This window comes from Lutra lutra, chromosome 2 (assembly GCF_902655055.1).
Source record: "Lutra lutra chromosome 2, mLutLut1.2, whole genome shotgun sequence".
Classification (NCBI taxonomy): Eukaryota; Metazoa; Chordata; class Mammalia; order Carnivora; family Mustelidae; genus Lutra; species Lutra lutra.
In genome coordinates this window covers 83,225,526-83,245,758 of record NC_062279.1, presented here as the reverse complement: position 1 = coordinate 83,245,758, position 20,233 = coordinate 83,225,526, and the positions used below count along the sequence as shown (strand labels likewise).

Here is a 20,233-nt window from a genome sequence, read left to right as displayed (position 1 = left end):
TTTAGGCCTTCAGTGGTTTGCAGTTTCTAGGAACTGGCCAATACTTAGTGTCCGCCATATTGGATTGGTTTTATGTGGTAATAGCAACCTCTAGAGGCAATCAGGATGAACTGAAATTTTTAAGAGCAGACCTGATTTAATTATAACAGGTGTAATTTTCAGGAAGAAAACAAAAATCTCTAGGCATGAAGGAAATTGAAGAAAAAAACCAGACTGTTGAAACATTTCTATGAATCAGAATGTCAGCCTTTCATGACCTAGCTCAGGGCTTCTCTTCACACTGAAGTTTTGGACCCCATTCTTTCAGTCTGAGCTATTGGCTCTGATATTTATGCCTCAAAAGCCACTCTGCACTTTGGTTTGTGATATGAACCATGAGGGGCTTAACATCAAAGTCCATGTCATTCAGGTTTGTATCTGACCCTCTACCCTGCCTCTAGCTTGTCCCTCGTACAGTACAGTTCATAATATATAATGCATATGGATTAGCTATAGAATGACTGAACCTTTGAATGGAAGGGACAGAAAACTATAAACCACAGTGCCATCGGTGCCCTGGTGGAGTATTTCTCGGATTTGAGCACCCATGGAGCCATCTTGTACTCACATCCTGATATCTTACTGGATTCTTCTGTTTCCCTAAATTGGCTTCTTTGAGATATTTGGAACCTGAACCATAGTTCAATTTTGGCCTATCTCCTTCTTTTTTATGCATTCTTTTATGCTCATGGGATTCTGAAACTAATTTATTTTACCCATTTGTTTTTAGTGATAATGACCAGTTATTGATAGATTACTATTTACCAGTTTACTTATTACCAGTTATTGATAAATTACTGTTTGCTTGGTGTATTAGTTTTTATTGCTGCTATGCCAAATTACCACAAATGTAAGTGCCCAAAACAAAATAAATGTATCCTATTTTTTAAATTTATTAATTATTTTTATTAACATGTAATGTATTATTTGCCTCAGGGGTACAGGTCTGTGAATTGTCAGGCATATTGCATTTTTTTTAAGTAAAAGTCCATTCAGGTCTCACTAGTCTATAATGAAGGTGACAGCAGGACCATGTTCCTTTATGTAGTCTCTAGGGCATAATTGTTTCCTTGTTCATTCAGGTGTTGACAGTTCAATTCCCTGCTGTTATTGGGCTGAGGACAATGTCATGTTTTAAATCAAAGTCTACTTAATTCTAAAGCTACCTCACTCTTAACTCTTATAACCTGCTGTGCTGTGCATATCCTACTACATATATGTAACACACACACGCTAACACATTATGAGCTGTTTATTTGAAAAACCATGGTGGACCAAACGAAACATACAGTTTGCACCATTTCTCCTGGTGATCTTTATACAAATAACTTTTGTGTACTAGTGAGTAATACAGGATGCTAGGTTCTATGCTAATGGCAAAGCTGTAAGTACAGAAAACATTTATTGGTAAATGTATTGTTTTCCAAGATTCTGTTCCAAAAGATAATTATTTCACAGGTCAGCTGTGACACTCTATCTTGATTGGAGGCTACTAATGAATATGAAACAATCTTGCTATTTTAATTTATAAAATGCTTTTAATTCTAAAATATTACTTACAAAATAATATGCTTGTTTCATATGCTTATCACTGATACAGGTTTTTGCATTAATACTTTTTAGGATTGTGGTGTAAACGGAGGGTAATACGTGATCACTTTGGGCATCCATATTGCTTATCATAACATGCATATACAACTTTCCCAAGCTCCTATAAATTTGCATATCTTTGTTTTAGCCCATAATTATGTTTTTCTTGCTTCGGGCATCCTTTTTACATACCACTTATTTATCCTTCTTTCAGGTGTATTAACTGTTAATAGCCATAGATGTTTGTCTTAATCATACCACTTTAGCTTTAAGTTCTCTATGGCTCTTACTTTACAGTTGTTTCGTTGCACAGGGGAAGGTTGTGCTATGTGAATGTTCAAACAGTCATCTGCCAACCAACCTCAGACTCAAGCCCTGTTTCCTTATCTTGTTTTCTCAATGTCAGCTGCCGTTGTGGGGGCATCATTTATTCATTGTATTTCCTCTTTATTGCAGAACCTTGATGCTCTGCATGACCATCTCGCTACTATCTACCCAGGTATGCGTGCCCCTTCCTTTAGGTGCACCGATGCAGAAAAGGGCAAAGGACTCATTCTGCACTACTACTCAGAGAGAGAAGGTCTTCAGGATATTGTCATCGGAATCATCAAAACAGTAGCTCAGCAGATACATGGCACCGAAATAGACATGAAGGTAATGGTCAGTGAGGGAGACTCTTCTGAACACATCAGACATAAGGGATATTGAACATGGTAGTCCATGAATTTACCTTTAGTTATCAGTGCTGATGGACCTCATCAGGGTATATTTGAACCCTACCAGTGCCGCAACAGCAATATTCTATATTTGGTCTTAGAGGTCATTCTACAGGATATTTTTTCCTTGTGGTGGCAGATAGCTCTTCCCAATTATATATTGCTTAAGGCAATATGAAACCTAGTTTGCATCTCCTGTGAGCACGTACCAGCTGGGCAGCAGAAGGCTATGTGACTGGCTAAGCTATAGCCTTTAGCATACAAAAAAAAAAAAAAAAAACCCCAAAAACCAAAAAACCCATAATGTGGATAGTCAGATTCTAAAAGAATATAAAATTAGATACTGTTTTGCTATTTAATATTTCTTTGTAGATTTTTTTTTTTTGGTCTGTTCCCCAAATAGAGTTGGAATCTCTCATTTTGTGATCTAAAAAATTTGATTTTTTTTTTAAATTAGATTATAGGGTGAAAAAAGCCAGGTCTTCTACTTTGGAAATTGTGTTGCTATGGATAATACATGCTCTTAGCTCCGTACAATAAAGAGAACCATTGCTTGACTCTTTGTAACTCACACAGTCTCTCCTAGTCAGCTGCTTTTTGTGTGCTCAGCACCTTCAGCCTTGAGAGCCATCTTTCAGTTGCCCCAAGTTTGAGAAAATTTGGGAGGGGGATATCCTATTTCTGCTCTTTTTTTAATGGATATTTCCTAGATGCCAGAGTTATGTTCTAGCACAGATGTGAAGCTCAAACTTTAAGTAGCGTATTGGGCCAAATAAAAATTGTAGCATTTAAATTGATGATATTGGAAAGGCACCCCAGGTCGTCCATCTAGTGATGTCATGTTAGGCTTTGTGCTTTTCTTTCTTTAGGAATTGGTATCGATGGGGCACTTGTTCGTGATTCCCAGGTGCAGCCTTAGTTTTTCTATAACTAGAGAGTGGGACTCTATATAACGTGACATTATCAAATCCAGAGACATTTAAAAGTGAAATTAAAACCTTGGGGAAAGAATCAAAATTTATCCATGATTAGGAGTCTCACTGGAATTTAGTCAAAATATTAGAATATGCCTTTCATTTCTAATCCTGGCACCAAGCTAACTGAACCAAGCTAATTGCATCTGTACTAAGTGAGCCTTCATCCGGGGCTTTATTCCCACTGTGTCTAACTACTCTTGTTTTTTTTTTTTTTTTTTTTTTTTATTTAGGCAAGTTGAGCAAGAGACAAGCACATAGAAACTTCAGGAAAGAAACACAAAACCTACTTGGATACTGTAGTTGCTATGGTTAGCATATCTGTTATGGAAGGTGGACAGCCATTAGCATACTCTATATAAAATTAAAGTTTTTACTTAGTTACATGGTTTAATTACATAGCTTTATATGTTATTTAGGTTGCCTTATGGCCTTTATTGATTCAGGTACTCCATCACAGAATTCTGAAATATTTTCATTTTTAGTTATGTTTTGTATATTTAATTTTTGTCAAAGGCACTGTTTTAATTTCCTGAACTATTCTTATGTCAAATCTGTAAGCTTAACAGGTCTGGAGCTACTAGACAATTTAACTACTTAAGGAATATTACACCATGTCAAGAAGTAATATACCAAGGACACGTTAAAAACATGATTGGAGAGCAACTCATTTTGACAATTTAATCAAAGCGAAAGAGCAGAATTGAGGAATTAATTAGTAAATTTAGGTTGTATATAATTCAGTTCCTGTAGCTAAAATGGAATCAGAGCAGAACATCAAAGTTAGGCTTGAATTTTGAGACTGACTCTTACTTCGTTTATGGAACTTGAGAGAAATCAACCTTAGTGGGGCAGAATGTTGAAATCATAAATAAGACTAATATTTAGCCAGTGTAGTTGATTAGTATGACACTGAGAGTAGGAATGTTCTGATTCCAGCAGGAAACTGCATTTGAGAGAATACATACAATGGCGTCCATGTTAACTGTGATTCGTTCTGTAGTCTCAGAATGTGCTGCGGTGAACTCCTGAACAAAAAGTGAAAAGGGGAAACATTCTGCCTTCATTTAGCTATACATGAAAACCCGTTGCCCCAGCTACTTCCCATTTGGATCTGGCCACAGTTGAGATATAGTATTTCCCCTTCTAAGGGGATGCATTTTTTGTAGTTTCTTAAGCTCAAAACAAAAACAAAACCAAAGAAAACCCTCTATACCTTAATAATGTATTTGCCTATGAATAATATTTATTTATTTATTTATTTATAAGATTTTACTTATCCATTTGTCAGAGAGAGAGAGGGAGAGAGGGAGAGGGCGCACAGGCAGGAGGAGCAGCAGAAGGAGAAGCTGAGCAGGGAGCCCAATATGGGATCATAACCTGAGCTGAAGGCAGACATTTAACCGACTGAGCCACCCAGAGATCCCAAATATTTTAAAAATGTAGTTATTTTTTTTTAATTATAGAACTTTACTCACTCTTATGGTTACTTCATTAGAATGAGTTCCTAGGTTTGAAATTAAATCAGAGAATGTATAACTTTTTTGGGATTACTTATATATTATCAATCTACCCTTCAGAAAGTTTAATCAAGATCCCCTCCCACTAGTGGTATTTGAGATGATTCTTTTTCTTGTCTTACCCAATTTGGTATTTTGTATAATTGCCAACTGATGGATGAAAATGACATTGCATGTATTTTTTTTAAGATTTTATTTATTTATTTATTTAGTGGGAGCAGGGGGAGGGGCAGAAGGAGAGAGAATCGCAAGCAGATTCCTCGCTGAGTTCAGAGCCCAACATGGGACTCGATTTCATGATCCAGAGATCATGACCTGAGCCAAAAGCAAGTCAGGTGCTTAACCAGCTAAACCATCCAGGCGCCCTGACATTGCATATATTTTAAAATATATATCTCCATTGTTTCATTTCCCTCTGTGAATATCATTTTTTATCATATTAAATAGAGCCACTTTGTATGGTTGGTAGTTCATTTACTGAACCAAGTGTACCTGGCTGAGTGGGCTGAGCCTACAAGACAAAGGTGGTGCTTTTCTCCTAATTCTATCCAGGAGGCTGTCTGGGTTACTTAAAGGACCTATACTAGATTTGCAGTTTTATTATAAATAATCATTTAGTCTTTAATTCACATTGCACAAGACAATGTCCAGAAATAGTTTCCTATTTAAGACATACATAGCATTTCTGTATTCATATTTTCTAATTAACCCTCTAAACGCAATTCTTCTTTTTTTTTTTTAAAGATTTTTTATTTATTTGTCAGAGAGAGAGGGAGAGAGAGCAAGCACAAGCAGACAGAATGGCAGGCAGAGGCAGAGGGAGAAGTAGGCTCCCCACCAAGCAAGGAGCCTGATGTGGGACTCGATCCCAGGACGCTGGGATCATGACCTGAGCCGAAGGCAGCTGCTTAACCAACTGAGCCACCCAGGCGTCCCAACGCAATTCTTATAACCAGTGTCTTAAGTATTTAGATATTTTCACCAAACTGAAATGCAGATGATCAACACCATCTCCCCCCTTTGGAATCCAGGTTATTCAGCAAAGAAATGAAGAATGTGATCATACTCAGTTTTTAATTGAAGAAAAAGAGTCAAAAGAAGAAGACTTCTATGAAGATCTTGATAGATTTGAAGAAAATGGTACCCAGGAATCACGCATCAGCCCCTATACCTTCTGCAAAGCTTTTCCTTTTCACATAATATTTGACCGGGACCTAGTGGTTACTCAGTGTGGCAATGCCATCTACAGAGTGCTTCCGCAGGTAAAAGGACCTCACACTGTTTTGAGGCCTGAGACAAAAGGCCGTGAAGGCACCGTTGTTCCACACGGCCATTTATTCATTCAACACACTGAGTGTATTACATGTAATGTGTAGCACATCATACATCATAAATTTGTCACATGTGAGTTAAGTATATTTCAGCATATGCAACTTTCCCTAGGAGAACTACTTACTTATTTTTCTGTTTCAGTCACTTACAGGGACAGTGGGAAAATTATATGGGAATGCTTTTTTTTTTTTTTTTAAATGAGAAAATGGGTGATTTTCTGGTAACAAGCATCTTTCACTTATTTATTTTTTGAGTGACTATATGTTGACTGAAAATAACTTTCAAAGTCAATCATTGACATTTTCAGGGAAGAGAAGGGAATTGTAGAAACACTAAAGAGGAAAGTGATAGATTCTCCTGGGGTTGAGCAGACAGAGCCTCGAAGGAAAACGGGGTGATGAGTCTGCATTTAACTTGGGTTATTCAGATCATTTGAAAAATCCTTTCTATTTTTCTCTCTCACCTAACTAACTTTGAAGTTGTATCCAACATATTGGAGATACTTCCCACTTGTAGTTAAAGAGCCTTACTAATGGCGGATTAGCCCAGATGGGCTCTGTTGTAGACCTATCCATCCAGAAGCAGGGTAGTACGCAGCGTGGGCTCTTGTGCCGGGCCTGCCTCCCTTTTACTGTATGAATGTGAGCCCGTTACCTCACCTTTCTCTACCTATTTCCCCTTCATTACGGTGTGAGGAGACAGAGTGCATAAAGAGGGTCCAGTGTCTAAGCAATTATTAACTGTTACCCATTACTATTATTAGCCATCTCTTAATAAACCAGGAGTGTTTGCTGATGGTTTTTCTACTTAAATTTCATCGTAAGCCACAGGCATTTGATACCTCACACTACCTTTTTAAAAGTCAGGTTTCTATTCTTTCTTCTTCCAAAATGCTTCCCTTACTTATATAAGCCTATATTGGGATATGAGTACTCTGAAGCCATATTTGGTTTTGTGTTCACGCAACGATATGATGCCTGTTTGATTGCTGAGTAACATAGGTCAAGACAGGAGCCCATGCTTGAGGCAATTCCCCTACCAAATGATTATGGTTTTCTATTTTTAAGTCTTATTGAGCTGGCTTAATTTAATCTCAAATCGTAAGAATTATTTCTGCTAATACCACGTTCTTTCCCTTTCATCTACATTTTAGCTCCAGCCTGGGAACTGCAGCCTGTTGTCTGTCTTCTCTCTCGTTCGTCCTCATATTGACATTAGTTTCCATGGGATCCTTTCACACATCAATACGGTTTTCGTGCTGAGAAGTAAGGTAATCATGATACTTCTTTCAGTGTGAGTGAGTAAGGGATGTTTCAAATTAGAAGTGGCCCCAAGGGAAAGTTAGCTACTCTACCATTCTGTGATATGGAGGAACTATAGACAGATCCCAAACAAAACGTCAGAGGGAGTACTATTTCAAAGGCAACGTTACTGATTCTTGGTTTGCCCGAGGGGCAGTGGGACTCTTATCAACGGATCAGAATTAACAAAAATAAGTTTTGAGACTGTCTCATTGGGACAACGCAGTTTCACGTAATAAAACAAACATCTTTTACTTCCTTAAACTACCATGTACTATTTTAGAAATCAAAACTGATAAAGAATGTTCTTTTAAACTTCAACCAAAGCCCTGATTTAATTCTTCCTTAAATTGTCCATTATTCTTCATGCCATTTTTGTGGGAAAATAAAAGTGATAACATATTCATCCAGTTGATTTTTTAGGTAGCACCCAGATCTCATAGTTTCTGTTCTTCAGACTGGTGCAGCCAAAGTGTCTTGGAGTAAACATCCTGTCCTTCCTGTGGCCCTCGCAAAGGCCTTACCCACTCATGCTTGACGTATTTGGAACCAGTCCCTGTTACTCTATGAATGAAGGCAGAGGGAATGGAGGCTCCTGGGTCATTCTTTGCTAGAACTTAGTATTATATGTTGTAGCCATCCTGGAGAATCAGAAGTATGACTCATGGAAGCTTTCAACAAGTATGCCAACAGTAGTACAGCTGTTGTCTTTTTGGGTTCAAAGGAGCCAGTCAACTCGCTTTTCTGCCCTGTTTGTCAGGTAGCCAACTTTGCTTAATACCTGGTACCATTTTGGTGAAATGTCCTTCTTCATTTACATGGTACATTTATTCTCCCTTATGGTTTGGTGGGAAGTGAAGCATGCCTGTCCTTCTTTTTTTGCTGAATTGTTAGGAAAAAAGGTACTAGTTAATGGTTATGTCTTGCCTTTTCAAGGAAGGATTGTTGGATGTCGAGAAATTAGAATGTGAGGATGAGCTGACTGGGACTGAGATAAGCTGCTTACGTCTTAAGGGTCAAATGATCTACTTACCTGAAGCAGATAGCATACTTTTTCTGTGTTCACCAAGGTAATCATTATTTTTTGATTAATTATAATGGATATAAGTACCTATCTTTAGCTAACGGAAATTTGGTAACATTTTATTTAATCATGTCTATGTGATCGAAGTGTAATTAGATTTTACAACCTTTGTTTATATACCTCTCTATCACAAGGATAATTTCATTTAACACTTGTAATAAGCTCGGAAGAAATCATGTATTCTTTATTTGCCCTGTCTTAATCAGCTTGCTGAGCATTTATGCCATTGGATCATGGAAAAATCCAATCTGCAGGTAGCTAATTCTATAGCTTTATACCTTCCAAAGGAGTGTCACATAGAAAAACAATTCTGTAGAGCATCTGATATGATGGTGTGAATACATGGATGTGTTTGGCACCGAGAAATTACTTTTTAAAAATATTTCTGGATTTGAACAATTTTATATCAAAAATATATAGCAACTTTAATCAGGATTCACTATTCAAAATATATTATTACACTGAAACTTATGTAAATTATGTTATTTATAATAACCATAGAGGAAAGTAAAACTGTAGGATGCTATGTTTCCAATTTGACAAACCATTTTATTAAAAGATGCATGGGAACTCATAATAAGAAAACTATATCTACATTTACTTAGAAAAATAGAAAAAGGTAACAGACTTGTTAGGTGATATTTTGTGTATTTGTAGCTTTGCATAACTGAAAGCTATGCACATTATTTAGTTAATACATTCAGTTAAGTATGTTTTGGTGAGTTATTGGCTTAAAATTTAAAGTCCACCATGGTCACTTTTCATTTAAATATACTGCCTTAAAATCTCTGAAAAACATAAGGAATTTTGTACAACTTCAATAAGCTATTAAAGACTACAAAAGACTAATGACTTTTTTCCTGAGAATATGTATCATGAAAATAAAAGAGGCAAAATTAGAGAACATAAATTCTTTATATTTTTTAGTCGCCCACATTGATCTACTATATTTCATTGGCTGTCCCTAAGTTTATTTCTTCTGCCTCTTTTCCGGTTGAGCTTTAGTAGAATGACAGTTTTCAGTAGGGACAGTTTCTATTCATGGAGATAAAGTTCTCTTGGGAAACAGAGGCAGACAATTTGGAGTTTTTTTGTTAATTGCCATATGCAGAAATACACATAGTGACACATTCACGGTTTGTCATGTGGTACCTGTCCATGTGTATAGAAAGGTTTGTTTTCACATTAAGTGAGATCACCTAAAAGCGGTTTTACTTGTAAAGTAAATAATTTCAAGACAATTAGAAAAAATATGTTAATAGTTCATTAAAATAATAAGTAAATCTGTAGAAAAGTGAGACATAATTTGATTGTTTTCTAACTCAATATGTACATTTTCAGCCATTTTCATTTTAAGCTTATAATCTTTTTTTCTTTCTCTGCTCATGGTCTTGTCTACCATTTGTCAGATGATCTGGCCTCTTTTCAGATGGGTCTATTCTGAAAGTGAGCTTTAACATACATGTGCATTTTAGCATAATCTAAAGAGACCATGTGCTAAATTAGTAAACTTTTAGATCATTTTATTTCTCTCTATTGACATGCTTTCATTTGTGGACACTTCTGCTGAGAATATGTAAGAAGGAGACATTTTATCAGTCCAAAATTCTTCAGTAAAGTCATAACTTGTTATATCATTTTAGAGAAATTCTTGTTGGGAATGCCCAGAAGTAATTACTTTATATTTAAAGAATTCAAACCAATAACGTAACCTTAAGACATTTTAACCAAAAAATAAGGTTTTAAAAGGCAGTCACTTACCATATCATAGCTGAATCAGTAAATATTAGTATGCGATTCTAAAAATAACTTAGGTTAAAAAAAAAAAACTTAGGCTAGAGAGATGCATAAAATCTAGCAGGATTAAATAATGTTTCAAAAATGAGAAAAATTTTCAAAAGGAACAACAGTAGTAGAAGACATTAGAACCAGAAGGGAGAGTAGCACATAAAATACATGTCAAAGAGTTATAAATACGTAAAATACATGCGGAAGATAAGTCATAAATTTGATTGTAAAATTTTAATCATTGTGTCTAAGAGGGAAAAGTAACCAGTTACATAAGGCCAAAATGAACTGGTTTCTCAAGAGAGGCACTATTATCCCTGTTCCAGAGGCTAAAAGGACATTTTTCTTCATCTCTTTATAATGAGGGGGAAATGCGATAGCAGTGAATAACAGCCTTGTGTTAAATACCCGATCAGGTCACACGAACGGATTTCTACCTTATCTTGCCGTTTAGGCCGATGGCACCAAAAGTGTGATTTGGCAAAATGTATGTCAAGTTCATCACTGCTTTTTGATAGATTTTTAATATATAAAAGAATGAAGTCATAACCTTCATGTGATTCCCCTAATTTTCTTGTCTGTAGCCTGACCTGTTGAATGGGTAGGAGGAACTGAATGGTAGGAGGTGACAGGATTATACTCCTTGACAGTTACCGGGTTCAGGATTATCATGTAGATAAGCTGGTGCTGATTTTGCATAATTTCCCTGTATAACAGTGTGATGAATCTGGATGATCTGACACGGAGAGGTCTGTATCTGAGTGACATCCCTCTGCATGACGCCACGCGCGACCTCGTTCTTTTGGGAGAACAATTTAGGGAGGAATACAAACTGACCCAGGAACTGGAAATCCTCACAGACCGGCTACAGCTCACATTAAGAGCCTTGGAAGATGAAAAGAAAAAGACAGACACGTAAGAACCGAGCCTCGTGGTGAAGGAAGGGCTTTGTATAGTGTGACTCCATTACAGTTAAGTCTGATCAGCACACCAAAGAGGCATGGAACCCACTGTAGCTCCCGAGTAATAAATAAAATCTTCTGTGTCACTTAAAAAAAAATTATGCATACAGAAATAAGTCAGTCTTAATGGTAGTGGGAATATGTCTTCAGATTTTACGTTGAAAGAACAGATGCCAAAATATCTCTCTTGGAAAGTCAGTACAATAATTCAAACGCATGTTTAAATTGGAACTCTCCATTCATTCATTCCTTCATGTGAGAGCTATGCACTGAGCAACCTCTGTGTGCCAGGGGCTGGGTGGGTTCTGAGGGTTACGAGGAACACTGTCCTTAAAATAGGACTTTGTCTTTTAAAGGATTCTCTGAGTCTAGGTTATTTTAGGGCTTGGCAGATAGGAATTTGACAGATTGTGATGTCATCTGTAATCACAACAATTACATCTGTAATGAGATATATTAATAAAAATAACAAAATCTGGGGTGCCTGGATAGTTCAGTCAGTTTAGCGTCAGACTCTTGGTTTTGGCTCAGGCCATGATCTCAGGGTTGTGGATTGAGTCCCGTTTCGGGCTCTGTGGTCAGTGGGGAGTCTGCTTGTAAGATTCTCTTTCCTTTTGCTCCTCACCCGCCACATGTTCTCTCTCTCTCTCAAATAAATAAATCTTTAAAAAAATGACAAAATCTAAAACTCCTATTTTTCTATGAATGGTGTATTAAATTGTGAAATATTGGACAAATAGCATTAAAGATAATACTTCCTTAAGTATCAATAACTTCAAAAATATATGATATAATTAAAACTTAAGGAATAAAATTGTGCCTTTTGTGTGTGCCTCTGAATAAGATTAATAGAATTTTAATAAATTAAAATGCTATGTTGGGGGTGCCTGGGTGGCTCAGTGGGTTAAAGCCTCTGCCTTAGGCTCAGGTAATGATCCCAAGGTCCTGGGATCGAGCCCCACATTGGGCTCTCTGCTCCGCGGGGAGCCTGCTTCCTCCTCTCTCTCTGCCTGCCTCTCTGCCTACTTGTGATCTCTGTCAAATAAATAAATAAGATCTTTAAAAGAAATAAAAATAAAATAAAATGCTATACTGGCATCTTTATAGGAACTTTTAGACTCAAAATGGATATATAAAAACCCACGAATTTTGTGATCTGATCATTTTATGCCAATAGTTTTCCCTGTCATGGGAGAAAAGAAAAAGCTTAAAAAAAAAGTAATACTTCATTTTCAAGAAATTTATTTGAATATGCAGTGTGCATACTACTTGGTCTCATTTGCATATTTTAGTTAAAGGCACTAAATCACTGGAGTTTCATAAGAGATTTTACCCAGGGTCTTGTGTGTTCATTTTTAATGCAATATAATTGGCAACTGTCATGTTGGAAAGTTGAACTGATCTGTCTTACTTCCCATAAGAGCTATTTCATTCTCGAACACCCATATATATAGATAACAGCATCACTTTCTGTACTTTTCTTTCCATTGATACATGTGTAGCTGCCCTTGGATGAATGCTGTGCCCACATATAAACACACCAGTTAACTATTTATTGATAGCATGGATGACATAGAGAATGCCATTCGAAGTCCATCTTTATCCTTAGCTGCTTAATTCACTTGTCTTGACCCTTGTATGAGGAAACTGAAAGCCATGTGTAGTTTCTTTGAGACCTCTTCACTTACCTTGTGACCCTAAGTGAACTCCTTAGTCTACCAGGTATTTTGCAAATTTCAGGAAGTCCCTAGGGCAGGCAGCTCAAATTCCTCCTGCTGCTTGAAAACCAGTTCAAACTATATCCTTTACTGGTGAGTGGTACAACTTCATCCCCGAAAATAACATATTTTATGAAGCCTGTACGATTAAACTTAGCATGGTATGCCCTCTGGCTCTAGGGAAGAAAAAGGCAGAGAAGCCTCATTTGTTCTGTTGGGTCCTCATGCCAAGAGACATCGATCGCCCTAGTTTCTGCTTCTCTCCTGTCATCCCTCGGCCCTCATCCCCTTCCTGTGTGTTTACCACACTTGCCCCTCAGCGTAATCCTTGAAGTCATCAAAGTAATCTCCATATTGCCTGTAGAAATACAATCCTTTCTTGCCTAGTTCAGTCTTCCTCTGTTTTATCAGTGTCTTATGGAAGAGTGAATCATGAATGAGCCTGGGGAAAAATCTTTTTTTTTTTTTTTTTAAGATTTTTATTTATTTATTTGACACAGAGAGTAGGGAGACAGAGAGAGGGAGAGAGAGACAGAGAGAGAGAGAGCACAAGCAGGGGTAGGGGCAGAGGGAGAGGGAGAAGCAGACCAGGGATTCCCAATGTGGGACTCGATCCCAGGACCCTGGGATCATGACCTGAGTGGAAGGCAGGTGCTTAACAGACTGAGCCACCCAGGTGCCCAGAAATCTTCTTTTAATATTATTTACACAAATTCAGGTAGATTTCTTATTCCTAAGAGATAAATGTGGCCGGTATTTTGCTACTCAGTGTTTTAAGTGCTAGTGATGACAGCTTTCAAACTGTGAACCATAATAGCAGGTCAGAATTCAGTACCACAGATGAAAACTTTGTCCTATTATCAGTCTTCCACTTTGCCTGTTTATATGTTTGGCTTATTTTCATTTGGTGTGAACTGGTTTGGATTTGCAGATGTTGTATGTGATGAAAACAAATAAATTACAGTATCTTCGATACCTCCCTTACATATACGGCCAGTAATGGGTGTCCTATTACCACTCCAGAATTTTACAGTACACACGACATCAAAGCTCTAGGAGGTGGACAGTAGAAGCACTAAGGCTCTTCCCATCATTTCTTACTGTGGCTTTTTCCCCACCCCGCTGAACTGAACAGGTTGCTATATTCTGTCCTCCCTCCGTCTGTTGCCAATGAGCTGAGACACAAGCGTCCGGTGCCTGCCAAAAGATATGACAATGTGACCATCCTCTTCAGCGGCATTGTGGGCTTCAATGCTTTCTGTAGCAAGCACGCATCTGGAGAAGGGGCCATGAAGATTGTTAACCTCCTTAATGACCTCTACACCAGATTTGACACATTGACTGACTCTCGGAAAAATCCATTTGTTTATAAGGCAAGTCCAGGTCATATCCTAATGTGGGATTCTTCGGAGTCTGAATTCCAAGGCCCTACACTCAGAGGCATCATAAGCACCTTCTCTGACGCTAGCCGTATAGCCATGCAGCAGCCAGCCTCCGTGTATTTACTGTTTACCATTTTCTTAAATAATTCCCTCTTGTTATAAAACTTTCTCTTCCTAGTAAACAAAAGGAATAGTGCTGATGATCCCCTAGTGAAAACGAAATGTTCAGCAGCTCATTGGCACTTACGTTAATGAATCTGTGCAGGTTGTTTATGATACATAATATAAATATAACATTTGTTGTATGCTCTGCAGGAGACATTTTTTACTGAAATATATAAATGCTTAGCATGGGAAAGAAGTTGGAGACCAGGAGAAGGGTACTGGGGACTCAGATCTGCTTTTAGATAACATGGACTTGAAGATAAACATTTATAAGATATTTCCGCTCTTTGTTTCAATTGAAAACAAATGTAATTTTGGGAAAATGAAGTTAGGAGATTATTGCTTCATAAAAGTAAGAATGTTAGCTAAACCATTTCCAGGCATCTGGAGTAATAGGAGTGCCACAAAGACTATTGATTTTATAGTGGTTTTCTGAGGTACAATGTAACGCTTTGTGAGCACATTAAATATAGTTAATGAACATGATAAATCACTGGGCTTTGGGTAGTAGCCCTTGTGCCATAAACCATCATTATTTTAGGGAGTTAATGGTAATTAATTGTCCAATGAATTGTAAGGGTATCTGAGGTGAGAAACCCGGAATTACTTGGGAGAGAATAATGCTGTGTCTGGACCTGCCTGTAATCAAAGACCTCAAGTGCCATGTGTGTAAATCTGAAATAATTATAAGGTTTCATTTTGTTGGAGTTGAATGCATTAGAATTTTAAAAGAATTCAGAGAAGGAGAGTTTAAAGTTACCGGTAGCCTTGAAAATACATTGTTTATATATAAGGGTAGCAAATGAAATGGTAATGTTTATTCTAACCAAGGAACATGTGAATTATATGTGCTGTGTTAGGTCGAAACAGTTGGTGACAAGTATATGACCGTGAGTGGTTTACCAGAGCCATGCATCCACCATGCACGGTCCATCTGCCACCTGGCCTTGGACATGATGGAAATTGCTGGTCAGGTTCAAGTGGATGGTGAATCTGTTCAGGTTAGTGAATAAAACACATATAATAGTAGTAGGAGACCCTTGTGGACAACTGACCCATTCTTTACCAGGCAGTCATTAATTGTATAGATTATAATCTTTTCTTATATCCAATTTTTTCATAAAGATGGGAAATCTGTCCACCTATTTGAAATTACCTAGTCTATTCCATGTAGTAAAATCATGAGGGTGAGATAAAATTCCCTGTCCTTTCTGGCTTATTTTTAAATACTTCTTTCCTGTGTCTCATCTGAGTTGCCAGAGTCATATCTTTGAAATCTTCAGACTTTAGAAAATGAATGTTCCTCTTGGAAGACAGATTTCTGTGAGGGTTTTTTGTTTTTATAAATACCCTTTGAGTTCTTTTATTTTATAAACATGCTATAACACACTTGGGGTTCTTCTAGAGAATCCTTAAGATTTTTATATGATGATTCTACATTCTGTAATGTAAAGAAATAAAAAATTAGTGTTTTGGTGATTGAACTTATGGAAACAAAGTTTGGATTTCTGCAGATAACAATAGGGATACACACGGGAGAGGTTGTTACCGGTGTGATAGGACAGAGGATGCCGCGGTACTGCCTTTTTGGAAACACCGTTAACCTCACAAGCAGAACAGAAACCACTGGCGAAAAAGGAAAAATAAATGTGTCTGAATATACCTACAGGTAAGAGAACATGTCTTAGTATTGACTGCTTTGCAAGAAAAAAGTCTCTTAACGTGTGGCTTAACTCTCAGTGGCTTTATTATTTTTAAACAGTCATCACTTATGCTCTTAGGACTGTTTATTTCTTATTTGAGAAAATTGGGTCCTTACTCCCACTTCTAATGGTTCCACACCACCTTAGGAATTCCCTGTATGATCGTTGTCACTAAAACCTTGTGTTACCTTTAAATACAACTGTAGTGTGGGTCACTACACTACACTACACTTAATTTCGGTTCATACCACTTTCTCTATACAACCATACTCCATATGACTCTCTCTCTTTCCTGTCCCCTGTCTTTTAGATGTCTTATGACACCTGAAAACTCAGATCCACAGTTCCATTTGGAGCACCGAGGCCCCGTGTCCATGAAGGGCAAAAAAGAGCCAATGCAAGTTTGGTTTCTTTCCAGAAAAAATACGGGAACAGAGGTATGACTAATCAGCATGCAATTCCTTTTTTTAAAGACAGAATATAAATACAGAGCGCTAAAAATAAGTGAATAAGTAAATAAATAAAATAGAGAAAGAGCTAGATTCTAATCACTGGGAATAGGTTTCATTTGAAAAGAACTCTTGCTTACAGACATGAACTCTCCAGTGAAGCAGCGGAAATACTGAAACATTAATGAGCCAGTTAGAATAATAAAAACTTCCCTAAGTTTACCTTACTTTATACTTTATGCAGCGTTGCCAGCTTTTGTCTTCTAATGAAATGAAAACCAAAAGCACCAGAAGGGGAAGACCTGTTTTTGTTTGTTTATTTTTATTCTTCTGCCATAATCTGATTTAAACACGGCTGAGGTGAGAGGGCTGTCGGGGGGGGGGCGTCCTCTTCCCTTAGCTCCCTAAACCATTCTGAGATCACCGTCCGGGCAGAGTCAGGACCACAATTTGTAGGTGGTTCCTTCATCACGAAGCTTCGGATCCTTCTGAGGGCCAAGCTGTCTCCCTGTGGAATGTCTGGCGATCTTTAGATGTCCTAGTCCCATGGCGTTTTTCCTAGAAAGAAGAGCGATTTGTAACCTTCTCGAACCTGAATGACTGCGTAGGGCAGCCTCAGGTTGGTGCTCGTGCTAGGGTCGCACTCCAGCTGCAAGGCACGCTAAGCCGTCCTCAGACAATGGCCCTCCGCCCCGACTCCCACCGGGCCTGCGCACACCAAGACCATGCCCACTCTGTTGCCAAGCACAGCGCTGCATCAGAAGCGAGTTGGATACTTTGTTCCCCTGTTGATGTACTGGTTCTTTAGAGGGGGAGGGGGAGACTCACTGAGTATATTTCTTTTTTCCGTAGGCATGCATCCCCCTAAAAATGCTGGTAGAGTGTAAGTCCTAAAAGGATTGGAATGCCAAATTTTAAAATATTTGTCTTCATCTTCTTTCTGGTCTTTTTACCTTAAATAGTTTACTTGTGGTGTTGGCATGTTTACGGATATTCTTCTGATAAATTAAATTCTACCTCAAGTGTTGCTCATTTGAGGTGGGTGGCCCTGTTTCCCCCAGAATGAGGATGGGAGGCAGCAAAACAGATCTGAATGCAGATCACATTTTCATATGATGAAAAAAAAATATTTGGGGGGATACTACCTGCTTTATTATCACCGAAAATGAATTCCTGTTTATTCCACTCTTGAAAGGAAACAACGCGGGATGAGGACTGAATGTTGGACCATGGGATGAAGAGGACCGCAGAAAGGGATCCCGTGTCCCCAGTCACATGCCTCACCTAGGAGCCATTATTCCTGTGGTTACATATTTCGCTTTGTCCTTTGCAGTTATCCCAAGCCTTTCTCCTTGGTATAGCTTTCATGATTCACTACTCAACCTTAGCTCTGCTTTTGATTATTTTCAAGGTTTAGTATATTACCTGAAGTTTGGCTTTAGATGTGAATGATGTGAGCTTCCTGTGTCTTAAGATCTACCACTGAACATGGTAATTTGCAAGTGGTAGGCACCCAATAAATATTTGTTGAATTTAATTAAATGACACTGAACAGTATTTGGTCATGTGTATATATCGTATCATGGCTTACCAAATCTGTTTAGTGTTCCATGTATATGTCTATGTATGTTTTAATGACTATAATAATATAAAGCAAAATTTATATTGTGCCAGTGTACATCATTATAGAAATCATTTTCTAAAGGAGTGAGTTCTAAGTTTTAGGAAAAAAATGCCATTTATTTTCAGATTCCCAAAATAAGAATTAATATACCACACTAAGAACATAGTGACTATTTTGAATTTTACTCATTTTCCTTCAAAAATAGAGGGCGCACATTCCTGTTCCAAAATATTTGGTTGCTCACTCAAATCATATATAACTTGGCATTGTAATTCCTCTAAAATTCTATATTTGTAGTATATCCCTTATATTAAATCTCGTTAACCACTTGCAGCTGTTACAAAAAGCTGTACTGTTTCACACTGAACAATTACCTTAGCTTGGGATAAATGTTGGGCTCTCTAACCACATCCAAGAATAAAATTGGAGACACCACTGGGATACTCCTGAAAGAGCCATTTCTGGCCTTTTATTTCCAGAAATGAGCTTCCTTTTCTTAGCTTGGAAGAATGTAATTATATCCAAGCCATCATGTTCAGAAAAGTTACTTTAATTTTGGCATCAAATGCATTCCTGTTGGAATAATTGGCCTATTGTTCTTAACTATCTCTGATAATTTATTAATATCTACCTTTATAAAATATAGTGCAACTACTTTTGTGTAAAAATGTTTGTCTTGAAATTTAGCATTTCATATCAGCACATCTATATATGTATAAATGTTCCATGTTCATGTGTACGAGAATCTGCAATAAATTATTTTTTCCACTTGTCTCTAGACAGTTTGTATTTCAACAAAAATGTTATTAATGTTATTGTTTGCCATATTATTACTGCCATTTTTATAAGTACGTTTTATAATTTTCCCAATTCTGCATTTTATTATTTTTTTAAAAGATTTTATTTATTTATTTGACAGAGAGAGAGATCACAAGTAGACAGAGAGGCAGGCAGAGAGAGAAGGGGAAGCAGGCTCCCCACTGGGCAGAAAGCCCGATGTAGGGCTCCACCCCAGGACCCTGGAATCATGACCTGAGCTGAAGGCAGAGGCTTAGCCCACTGAGCCACCCCAGTGCCCCTGATTCTGCACTTTTGATTCACTGTGGTTATACAGTTGAATGGCTCCTCTTAGCTTCATCCTCAAACACTGCTTATCTTTAGTACCAACAAAGTGGGAGAAGCAAGACTAGACCTGGAGGGGCAGATCCACAGATCAATAGGAAATGACAGCAGCCCTTGAGGATTTCAGTCTTTTAGGAGTGAAAAACACATATACAAATAATTAAAATGTGTGACATTTGCAGTGATAAAACACAGTTAAGATACTAGCAAGGCCCTAGGCCAAGTCCAGCAGCCTACCTCAGGATCTCCAGCTTCTCCCCTGCCCAGTCCTCACTGGCAGCATGAATTCTGTGCCCTGAGTTGGCTTTGCCAATTCTCTTCCTAATTTCTAAATTCCTTGAAGTCTCTTTGTTGCACTGACCCTGATGACCATTTTGTATTTATTTGTTTTCACTTTTTTTTTTTTTTTATTATTGTTTCTGGTCAATTATTTCACATACATTTTTGGTAAGAATTTTAAACATAAAGAAAAGGTCAAAGGACTTGTACAGGGTACCACCATTCACTTGCCACCTGGATTCTAGAGTTATTAAAAATTTCTTAAATTTTTGTCAATTCCCTTTAATCCATTTTCTAGATCTTTTATTTATTTTGTAGAGCTATAAACCACATACTATAAAACTCACTTTTTAGAAGTGTACAATTTAGTGGTTTTTATTCACCCAGTTGTATAACCATCTAATTCCAGAATACTTTCATTATGCCCAAAAGATGAACTGTAACCATTAGCAGTCTATACCAAATTGACCCCTTCCCCCAAAACC

The 20,233-nt window shown here is 37.5% G+C and overlaps 1 protein-coding gene across 2 annotated transcripts in view; it reads left to right on the top strand.

The window, feature by feature from the left end:
* Nucleotides 1-19,120, top strand: part of GUCY1B1 (guanylate cyclase 1 soluble subunit beta 1) — a 47,724-nt gene extending 28,604 nt beyond the window's left edge. For both annotated transcript variants that reach the window (XM_047717822.1, XM_047717823.1), the window contains exons 5-14: nucleotides 2,086-2,283; nucleotides 5,871-6,101; nucleotides 7,325-7,441; nucleotides 8,409-8,542; nucleotides 11,062-11,259; nucleotides 14,160-14,397; nucleotides 15,432-15,572; nucleotides 16,086-16,240; nucleotides 16,585-16,711; nucleotides 17,919-19,120. In XM_047717822.1, coding sequence (XP_047573778.1) covers nucleotides 2,086-2,283; nucleotides 5,871-6,101; nucleotides 7,325-7,441; nucleotides 8,409-8,542; nucleotides 11,062-11,259; nucleotides 14,160-14,397; nucleotides 15,432-15,572; nucleotides 16,086-16,240; nucleotides 16,585-16,711; nucleotides 17,919-17,942 — 1,563 coding nt within the window. In that variant the 3' untranslated portion in view covers nucleotides 17,943-19,120. The remainder of the gene's footprint in view (nucleotides 1-2,085; nucleotides 2,284-5,870; nucleotides 6,102-7,324; nucleotides 7,442-8,408; nucleotides 8,543-11,061; nucleotides 11,260-14,159; nucleotides 14,398-15,431; nucleotides 15,573-16,085; nucleotides 16,241-16,584; nucleotides 16,712-17,918) is intronic.
* The last annotated feature ends 1,113 nt before the right edge of the window (nucleotides 19,121-20,233 follow it).